This window comes from Haplochromis burtoni, unplaced genomic scaffold (genome assembly GCF_018398535.1).
Source record: "Haplochromis burtoni strain Fernald_Lab_line unplaced genomic scaffold, NCSU_Asbu1 Contig_1166, whole genome shotgun sequence".
Lineage (NCBI taxonomy): Eukaryota > Metazoa > Chordata > Actinopteri > Cichliformes > Cichlidae > Haplochromis > Haplochromis burtoni.
The window spans coordinates 574-12,318 of NW_024583527.1; the positions used below are offsets into that span (position 1 = coordinate 574).

Below are 11,745 nucleotides of genomic sequence, written 5' to 3' on the forward strand. Positions count from 1 at the left end.
ACACTGCATGAGACTGTATGGAAAGACTGAAGGAGCTGGTGCCTGCCTAAAACTTTTTGGTAAAAAAACAAAACAAAACAGTACATCAGTAACAAAGCATAATTTGACCTTCTTATCTGTGACGTTTCATTAATGTGATAGCTTACATAACTTCAACTGCATTTCAGTTACACAAACAGGCAAATTCAACCTGACCATAAATCCCCACCCACTGTGCCTACACAGCATAAATATCTCTCAATCACGTCACCATTTACAGCTGAAATCTGAACCAGGTTATGACCATGGCCATTTTACAGAGTCTGCTCCTTTTGACTTTTATTTCAGGTGAGTGAAATCTGTATCAATATAGGAAAAGAATATTATTATAATTTGGATTTCAGCTCATTCCCTCTAAACTCTTTATCTCTTTTAGCTGCTCGCTGTCAGTCTCTCACCTCATCAGAGCCAGTGGTCAGCAGACCAGGAATATCAGTCACTCTGTCCTGTAGAGTTCAAGGAATCGCTCTGTCTTGGTTGCACTGGATTCGTCAAAAACCTGGGAAAGGACTGGAGTGGATCGGACGCATTGATAGCGGGACTGGCACAATATTTGCCCAAAGTCTCCAAGGCCAGTTTTCCATCACCAAAGACACTTCCCAAAATCGTGTGAATTTAGTGGTGAACAGCCTCAAACAGGAAGATTCTGCAGTTTATTACTGTGCAAAAGAGCCACAGTGAAATAAGAGACTGAAAGGCCATGCAAAAACTGTGTGTGTGAGAAGCACTGAACCATGTCAAGCTTAGAAGATAAATAATGACAGACAAAAACTGTACATGAAAAATAACAATCTGAAATGTTTTAAATTTAAGTTCCTAGATATTAAATTAACACTTAAAAAATAACAACTGCAGCATTGTTTTGAAAAAATAATTACTGTATGTTTTGCCTATTGTCAGTCCTCATAAATATAAATAAATTGATAACTACAAAAAAATATGAAATAAACATCTAACTAAATTGGTAGTAGCAAATAGTAAACAGCTGTAAAAGCCAAAGGCAGGTATACTGTTCACTCATTACGGTTTACCAGTCAATCACAGGAATAACACAGAAAGACAGACAATTATATGTAATTCTGAATGGCCAGTTTAGAATTACACATTGATGTAACTCTTTCATGTCTTTAGGGTGCAGAAGGAAGCGGGAGTACCCAGAGATAACACATGTAGGCATGAGGGAAACACATAAACGCTGCAGAGAAAGGTCAGCGAGTTGGTTAGAAACCAGGACTTCTTTTTTGGCACTGCATCAACAGGTTCTTGAACCTGAACTTAGACTAATACTGAATACAGAGATACTACTAAAACCTTATTATTAAAAAAATATCAGTATATTAAAGAGTTAATTTATCATTACAATTTAAATATGAAAATATCTGCAGGATATCTGTAAGTATTACTCAGTTCTTATCAAATAATTCAGTATTTAAAGTAATGTGAGTCTCTGCTAAACTGTGTTGGACAGTTTTCAATATCGTCTCTTCCAATCTAGTTTGATTTTAATAAGTTATATGCTTAGACTCAGAAGCCATATAATGGATCCACACAGTTCAATTTAAAGTCCCCAGTTGAATTGAATATTATGATAATAACTCTTTTAATTATTAGTTTGTTTAGAATCAAAATAAACAAACTAATAGCAAGTTAATACTGTGATAACAGAATAATACCAGAGTCCTTTTAATGGGCACCTCCTTCTCTGTGACATTTCATTAAAATGAAAATAAAATACATATTGTAACACAATCACTACTAACAAACAACGAATAACTCACAAATTCAGAGAGGAGAAGGTTGATGGACATACAAACTCTTTCAGTGACATCATCATCACAATAATAATTCACTGTCACTTTAAGGGACACAGTCTTTATATGCTGTCATTTAAAGAAAATGTGTGTAACAATATGCAAATAAGGTTGTTTTTTGAGGGGGGGGGCTTTTTTTTTTTAAAGGTGTGTAGCTGTGTGTCAGTGTACAAGTGTACATCATTCAGGTGTAATCATGATGATGATGTTAACGCTGATGCTGCTGCTAGCTGCTGGACACTGTAAGGAGTTTTTAATGGATTCACCCTAATAAATATAATAGCAATGCAAAAAATTCAGATCAATAACAAAGATCGTTTTGATTTCTGTCTCCACAGGTGTGTACAGTATTGATCTCCTCCAACCAGATTCAAGTATTGTGCAGCCTGGACAGACTTTAACCATCACCTGTCAGGTCTCTGGTTATTCTTTGACTGATAACAGCTATGCAACAGGATGGGTCAGACAGCGTGAAGGAAAAGCCAATGGATTGGATTTTTCATCAGTGGGGAGGATCTTCGGCAAAATGATGTGCTTTAAAGAACAAGTTCAGCTACAGCAGAGACACTTCTGCTCAAACAGTGACAATAACAGGACAGAATCTGCAGCCTGAGGACACAGCTGTTTATTACTGTGCACGTACCTTACAGTGATAAAAACCACTAACAGACCTGCACACTGAGTAAATGGGAATATAACAGTGATAAAAATGTGATCATTAGTAGTCTCTGTAATAAACCTTTTCTCTGTGGGAGATAAAAAATTTTCTTATTGTTTCTTTATTCTATTATTTATTGATATATTTTTAATAAAGACATTGTCTGTTTATGTGGTCTACACACCAAAGAGAAGACTTAGGGAAATCTAATTTGCATAAACTACCAGTCAAAAGTTTGGACACACCTTCTGATTTAATGATTTTTTTTCATTATTTTTACTACTTTCAAATATTGGAAGCAAGATATATGGAATTATGTAGCAAATAAAAAAATGATAATAGCTCTAAATATGTCTTATACCCTTGACAGCCCTATTTGGCAACTGTTAGAATTCATATTATGGCAAGAACCAATCAGCTAAGTAGAGTCCATCATTACTTTAAGAGCTGCAGCTCAGTCATTCTGAAAATTGTAATTTGTGTGTGCAGTTTCAAAAACCAAAAGTATTACGATGAAACTGGCTCACATGAGGACCGCCCCAGGAAAGGACGACCAAGAGTCACCTCTGTTGCTGTCACCAGCCTCAGAAATTGCAAATTAACAGCACCTCAGATTACAGCCCAGATTAACCCAGATTAACCCCAATCCAGAATGGAATCCCAGCAGTGATAACTATTAGGGCAGGATATAAGAATATCATTAGTAATTTTTAATAAAGCTGTTTCAGTGCTGTGGTTTAGTCTGTAAGCAGACTGGAATTTATTGACGTTGTTATTTCCGTCAACAAGCTGAAGAAGCTGACGGGCAACAGCTTTCTCAAGAATTTTGGAAATAAAGGGGAGTTTGGAAACTGGCCTATAATTATTTCAAACACAGGGATCTAAGGGTTTTTTTTTCCAGTAGAGGAAAAATACTGGCTTTTTAAAGTAATCTGGAATGTACCCAGATGAATAGGAAGGATTGACAATAGAGAGAAGCAGGGGGAGATGGCAGGGTGAACCTCTTTAATGAATTTAGGAGGGATCTCTGTTGGGCAGGGTGAAGTGTACACGTATGAGACTACATCCAAAAGATCTGTTGAAGAAGTTAATTTAAACTCAGACAACAGAACTGTTTGAGAGACTTGGGGTGGTTGAAATTGTACAGATTTGAACTGTGACTTGATACTGTTGATCTCGTCAGTGAAGAAATCTAAAACCTTTTCAGAGTCATCAGAAGCCAAGGGAGTGAAAGCATATTAAGGAGGATTAAGAAGTTTGCTGATGGTCAAGTAGAACTTTGGAATGTTTTTGATTGCTAATCAAACTAGCAAAATAAGATGTCACCAACCTTTGAAGAACTAGTTTATTTGGTTTGTATGACATGCAATTATAATTTAAATAAGAAAATGTTAAAAAGCATTGAAGAATCCAGGCCTTTAGATAATCAGGGGAAAAAGTCATAGTATTACTAAATGCTTGTAGTGTTCAATTTTGTTTCATTTTTACAAATGTATTCTTGGAATCAGGCACTGCATCATCAAGTCACTCATTTCAATCGACATTGTGTTGCTTACCAAACAAACACTATAAGTATTATGCGTGTAATTTAAAATTATATTTATAATCAGTAAAACCACAGTCTCAGCAAGTAAGTCTAACCTCCTCCTGCAATTTAAATACATTTTAATACATTATTTATTTTGATGCTTTAAGGTGGAGCCAATGCAAATATTGATCCTTCCATCTGTATTTAATTCACAACAAAGTGCAGATGACTAAAGCATACAGACAAAAACAACAACTTTTCAATAGGATTTCATCTACATGTATAATGCTTGTCCTGCTATTAGTGATACCTGGTAACCACCACAGTTTTGCACTCTTCTGTATTCATGCTTAGTTTTATTTTTTGGCTCATTTCTGATCATATTTATTTTCTTCTAGCTGTTTGTAGTCAGACTCTTACCGAGTCTGAACCTGTGGTAAAACGGCCTGGAGAATCTCACAAGCTGACCTGTACATATGCAGGAATATCAGATAGTTCTGATATGAGCTGGATCAGACAGGCTGAAGGAAAAGGGCTGGAGTGGGTTGCTCACATTTCTGGTCCAAGTGGGAGCACTAAACGTTATTCCACATCTGTCCAGAATTGCTTCACCATTTCCAGAGACAACAATGTGGATCAAGTGTATCTGCACATGAGCAGCTTGACAACTGAAGACTCCGCAGTGTATTACTGTGCTCGAACGCCACAGTGAGACAGGAAGGCACAGAGCTGTACACAAAACACTGCAGATATTGTTGACATACTAACTGGTAGGAAATTTTGCAAAGCAACTACTGATTTTTGTAAATGTTTTTGCCCCTGTGTTTATCCTACATACCAACTCCTATAATGAGACCAAAGTTTGTTAATAAAGTTCTTGCTTCCTGACCTGTGGTTGAATAAACGACAACAACAACAAAAAACAGATTAATAAAACTATAAATATCCATTAGTTTCACCGTATTTTCTTGTTCGTTTTTGCTGTTTATTAATTATATCATAATGTTTGATCAATCTACTGATGTGCATAGCGGTCAGGAAGCAATAGCGTAATAGGGTTTGACATTGTTATAGTTGGCATTGTCCAGTTGAGCTTTTCTTCAACTAGGTTTTGTGAATACAGGTTGAGCAGAGTTTCTGTAACACAATTGTAACCATGTGAAATTAGGTGTGTTATAAAACTACAATGAAGTGCAGTTTAAAAGTGTTGAATGAATGATTTATTTTAACATTTTAAGGAGGAGTTAATGCAAATACTGGCTCAGCCAGCTTTACTTATTGAATGGGAAAGTGAAGACAAACCAGACAGACAACACAGACAAACAACTTTTCAGTATGACTTTAACTCAATGTATAATGCTCATTCTGCTAGCAGTGATTCCAGGTGAATAACACAGTTCTGCACTTTTCTATATTCATACTTAGGATTATGTTTGGCTTCTTTCTGATCAGTCTTCTTCTTTTTTTCCAGGTGTTTGCAGTCAGACACTCACTGAGTCTGAACCAGTGGTTATGGGAGGGAGAGCCTTCAATGGGAGGGAGAGCCTTCAGTTTTCAGGCCCCTCTTCTGTGGAACCAGCTTCCAGTTTGGATTCAGGAGACAGACACTATCTCTACTTTCAAGATTAGGCTTAAAACTTTCCTTTTTGCTAAAGCATATAGTTAGGGCTGGACCAGGTGACCCTGAATCCTCCCTTAGTTATGCTGCAATAGACGTAGGCTGCCGGGGGATTCCCATGATGCATTGAGTTTTTCCTTTCCAGTCACCTTTCTCGCTCACTATGTATTAACAGACCTCTCTGCATTGAATCATATCTGTTATTAACCTCTGTCTCTCTTCCACAGCATGTCTTTATCCTGTCTTCCTTCTCTCACCCCAACCGGTCGCAGCAGATGGCCGCCCCTCCCTGAGCCTGGTTCTGCCGGAGGTTTCTTCCTGTTAAAAGGGAGTTTTTCCTTCCCACTGTCGCCAAAGTGCTTGCTCATAGGGGGTCATATGATTGTTGGGTTTTTCTCTGTATCTATGAAGCGCCTTGAGGCGACTTTTGTTGTGATTTGGCGCTATATAAATAAAATTGAATTGAATTGAATTGAATACGACTGAGATTCTCACAAACTACCTGTACATATGCAGGAATATCAGATAGTATGCTGATATCAGCTGGATCAGACAGGCTGAAGGAAAAGGGCTGGAGTGGGTTGCTCACATTTCTGCTCCAAGTGGGAGCACTAAAGTTTATCCACATCTGTCCAGAATCGTTTCACCATTTCCAGAGACAACAATGTGGATCAAGTGTATCTGCACATGAGCAGCTTGACAACTGAAGACTCTGCAGTTTATTATTGTGCTCGGAAGCCACAGTGATATAGGAAGCCACACAGCTGTACATAAAAAACACTGCAGATGTCACTGTGACACTGATGGTTAGAATCCATTTCATATTAGTTGTTTTAAAGACTCTTTATTCTAAATGTTTCATATTTATTTAATCTTTGTTAAAACAGCAATCCAATCATTTAATAATAATTAGTGATTAGAACATTCAGCATTAGTGCATATATTTCTGCCCCATTGTCTTTCCAAAAAAATAAAAAATCAAGAAACACTGGAGCCATTTCAACTTCTTTAAATGATGATAAAATTACTGTCTGGGTGTAAATGGCAGAAATACTACATGTGTATATTTAGGGACATAAAATAATCATTTGGAGTGGGGCCATTGTGCTGTAAAATAATGCTGAACACTAGAGGGCATGAAATAACAAGTCTCTCTCACCTCTGTCATATGAGATGAAACAATGTAAGAAGACTGCAGCAAAAAAAAAAAAAAAAAAAAAAAAAAAATAAAAAAAAAAAAAAAAAAAAAAAAAAAAAAAAAAAAAAAACAATGTAAGAAGACAGCAACTGCTGGTTATTATGGTGCCTGGCTCTTTTTGGTAAGTTAAAAGAACAATAACAGAGCTTCCTTATACTGTGCACCTCCTTATCCATGACATTTCATTAAAATGACAGCATAGATTAGATGATATAAAAGGGCTGACAACACACTCTAACTAACAAACAACAAATGGCTAACAAATTCTAGAAAGGAGGAGCTTAACGAACACATACAAGCTCTTATCATCATCATAATAATTCACTTTCACTTTACAGGACACAGGCTATAAATATGCTTTAATTCAAGTAAAATTTCTGCAGCAATATGCAAATAAGGGTTTATTAAAAGGAAGTGTGTGGCTGTGTGTCAGTGAGAAGACAGACACAGCACATGTCACTCAGCTTTGATAATAATGATCATGTTAACGCTGATACTGCTGGCTGTTGTACACTGTAAGGGATTTACTGAATTTGCCCTACTGAATATAATATAAATGCTAAAAAGTCAAATTACCAAGATAATGTTTATTTCTTGTCCACAGGTGTGCACAGTATTGATCTCATTCAACCAGACTCAAGGGTTATTCAGCCTAGACAGACTTTTACCATCACCTGTCGGGTCTCTGGTTATTCTTTGACTGATGGCAGCTATGCAACAGGTTTGATCAGACAGCGTGAAGGAAAACCAATGGATTGGCTTTTTCATCAGTGGGGAGGAAGTAGTGGCAGCCTTTATGAAAATGATGCTTTTAAAACCAAGTTCAGCTACAGCAGAGACATGTCTGGTGAGACCGTGACAATAAATGGGCAGAATCTGCAGCCTGAAGACACAGCTGTTTATTACTGTGTGCGTCGCCCCACAGTTATTCAAACCACCAACAGAGCTGCACAAATACTGAGTAATTACTGGGTACTGATCAGTTACAGTTGTCCCCATGGTACAGAATAAAGCAAAGCTAATGTGGCTCCATGGTGCTGTGGTTTACACATTCACCATGTGTAAACCATTCACATTTACCATTCACATGGTTCGATTTTGGGAGGAGACAGAAACTTAATGGGGTTGCATCAGGAAAGGCACCCAACATAAAATTCTGCCAAATCAAATATGCACTACAGTACCTGCAGTCGTGACCCCTTCAGAATAAGGTAGCAGCTGAAATTAGGTTTATCTGGCAAAAATAAATAAATAAATAAATAAATAAATAAATAAATAAATAAATAAATAGCATTAACATCACAAACGGAAGTTTGGGCTGTTATTATAATATGCAAAAGAATTGTTCCTCTATTTTATCAGTCAATGGATCGTAATCATGCCCACACGAGTTTGGAATTAGGTCAAACTCCATGGCATGAACTGTAATGGCATGAGTGTTTACCTCTGTTCAGGTAGGTGGGCAGGCCGAGTGATTCAGCTTTAAATTCTATTAAAAGCCCTTTATGTAATCCTGAAGGTGTTTCCTGCATCACTAAATAACTCAAAGTCCAACAACATAATATTCTGCTGTCTGTGTTCTGCATAAATTAAATAGGAATATTTCATTTTCAAATTGTATCTCACTTTCAATACTGAGGGAAGTCAGGTAAAGAAATCCCAGAAAAGTTGATTCTGTTCATCTGGATGTAGCGTTTTTAGTGGGAGAAACATTTCACCACTCACCCAAGTGTTGTAGGGTGTACACAGTTTTAACACAGATGATCAATTAAACTGAATGTGAAGCCATAAGGCAGGGCACAATGAATAGGGCACAATGAATGCCCCTTCTGGGGCTCCTGTTGAAATTAATCACAAGACTTTTTAAAGGAAAGCTATTGCCAGTGAGGTCATGCGCCTCCTGGGTGAGGTTTTCCGGGCTTGTCCCACCAGGAAGAGGCCCCGGGATAGACCCAGGACACGCTGGAGAGATTATATCTCTCGGCTGACCTGGGAACGCCTTAGTGATCCCCCGGATAAGCTAGAGGAGGTCGCTGGGGAGAGTGAGGTCTGGGCTTCTCTGCTTGGGCCGCTGCCCCCACGACCCGGCCCCAGATAAGCGGAAGAAAAAGGATGGATGGATGGATGGTCATGCTGGTAACATGCTGTCAACAACAACTGGCTTCATTAAGCAAAAATAATATAAATGACTAAATAAAAACAAGTAAAATTATAGACAGTTGGACTGAAATAAATAATGATCAATTCAAACAAACCAGCAGGTTTTGGTGCCTTGCCAATTTTAGAACTTGAACTGCTTTAGCATCATGTTACGATCTTAGCTAAGAACCAAAGTCACTGACATCTGTCAGTCTGGGACTGTGTGTTCTAGACATAACAGATTTACTCAACTGAAAATAGAGTTGTAACAATACATTACATTAAAAATAGATTGTCTATTTACTGCTGATACCTTGTGTTGGGTCTGTGTTTCCACAAGCCCCGCTAATTCTAGAGACTTATTCATCATGAAGAAAACAAGACAGTCGATAGATTATTTGCGCAAGGAAGGCCTCGTCTGTGTCCACCACGAAAATGACCCCGACGACGACCTCCTCTCGCTGCCTTTTTATTGAGAGACAGTTCACACAAAACACATCATAGCAAAGCAACGCCCACTTGGTTCTGTCAGGGTTCCTGGGTCGTTGACCCAGTGATTTCAGTTTGTTCATGTTCAGTTTAGTTCGCCACATTAATGTTCTCACTTCCTGTCTTTTCCCCGTGTCAGCTTGTCCCCCGTGTCATTAGTCAGATTATGTTCAGCCCTGTACTCGCCTGTTTCCAATCACTGTCATCATTCAACCTGTGTATTTAGTTCCTCGGTTTCACCAGTTCTTTGTCGTGTCATTGATGTACGTCTGATGGTAATGTGTCTCATCCGCCAGTATGTTCAGTTAGTCAGTCAGCCATTCTTCCAGTCTTTCAGCCAGCTACTCCATCGTTCCTGCTTTATTCATTCACCCTCCAATAAATCCTCTTCATTTCTGCACCGTGAGTCCAGCGTTTGGGTCATCTCTTCCACGCCTCCACACACACCGCTGACAGGTTCTAAGACAAGGCATTGTATGTATCGCAGGAAGGTTACATCAAAAAGCACAAGGATGTGTCTGTAATAAAAGACTACAGTCCCCCACCCAGAACCTCGAGAATCTGGGGGGAAGGACAGTGGAGTTCCTTTCATCAGAGTTGGCAAGCATAGAAATGACAACATTTAACAATTCACTCTAACACCTTGAATGGCTCAAAACATAATATATTCAAGAATATGCAAATGATTGTTACTTAAAAGGGAGTAATATGTCTGCCTGTCAGTCAGAAGACAGATCAGCTCCAAAGATTTAATCTTCAACTTCAAAGTACTGTACTACAAGAACTTGTAGAGTTTCTGTCCCCAATTCCTTTTTTTTTATGTATGTTGCCTCTTGAAAGCATAAATTATCTTCCCACTGCTTCACTGATGACATCCAGTTGCCAGTCAAACTGAAAAGCAGAGATCCTGTGCTGTGGATGAAGATCAGGCTCCTCAGTTTTAGTCAAAGATGTTTATGGTATAATTTACTGGTAGAAGTGTCCAACTGTATGTCACCCCTAAAGAATCTCTTCTGAAACTCTGAGTTATATGATTTTTTATTGTCATGCTTTTGGGCATGATTTTTGTTTAAACTCCTGCAAAAGGGACTGTAAAAAGTCATTCTTGCTTTATCACTTCCTACCTGGATTACTGTACTTTACTTTAGTATTGAACAAAAACTTACAGAACCTCTAATTTAGTATAGAACAATCATCTGTGTGTTGCCTGAAGTTCATATTGAATGAGCTAGCACTTTTGTGTCTGTCTTAGCTGCTTCACATCATATCAAAAATTAATTTGATGTAGAGATCTCTTCTAGCATCCTTCTACAGTGATGGTCTGGTGACTGGCCTTGTTTTCTGGTTTCCTTTCTTTTAGGTAATTAGTGGGTGGAGCTCACCCTCTTATAGATGTGGAGACCTGAGCAGGCCAGGATCAGGTGCACAATAAAGCAGATTTGCCAGAGCATTTGGTGGTTCCTCTCCTTTATGTATGCTTGGCTATGAAAGCATTTAGTTTTTGTGTTTTGCACATGCTCACTCTTGCATCCTCTGTGCATTCAGCCATTGCATGCAAGCTACTTTTAGTTTCTTTATGTTATTTCACTGAAGTATGTAACAGCCTCTCTTATTGTTTGTACCAGAAGAATTAAGTCTTCATTGTTAGCAAATTAGGCAGTGAATAGAGTGACAAAGGAGTACAAATCTCCTACTACTACTATTTTAACTATGATAAACAGCATTTTATTTTTTCTGTCTTGCACCTACAGTCATGATAATTTCATTGTCATGGTAATGACTAAAATCTCTCCTATTTTCATATTTATTTCTAAGAAAGCATGAAAACAAAATTGAATTTTAAATTGATTTCAGAAAGCATTTTTGCTGAAATGTAGAAATGTTTGAAATGATATGAGGTACAAAATGTAAAACAGACTTAAACTTGTATTTAATTAATTTCTGGCTCAAATCAAACATTATAATGTGGTTTAAATTTGTGTGGACTCTAAACAAGTTGAGAAAATGATTAATTCTGAGTTCTTCCAGTGAGGAGGAGTTAATGCAAAACACTAATGTCTTTCATGTGTACTTATCTGACAGCAGAAAGGATGACAGAGAGCAGTGGACTCACAGTTTAACAATATGGACTTCAGGGCAGGACTGCTGCTTTTAACTGTGTTCTTGGCAGGTGAAGATTTTTCACTTACAGATATAAATATTTTGTTGTTTGGTCTTACTATGTTATAGTAAATGACCACTTTTCTTTGTTCTTTTTTTAATCCT

The 11,745-nt window shown here is 37.7% G+C and overlaps 1 gene segment (V, D, J or C); it reads left to right on the forward strand.

The window, feature by feature from the left end:
- Positions 1 to 266: 266 nt before the first annotated feature.
- On the forward strand, positions 267 to 848 carry LOC121813127. The segment is given in 2 exon segments: positions 267 to 327; positions 416 to 848. Coding segments are annotated over 2 exon segments (354 nt in total).
- Positions 849 to 11,745: the final 10,897 nt, after the last annotated feature.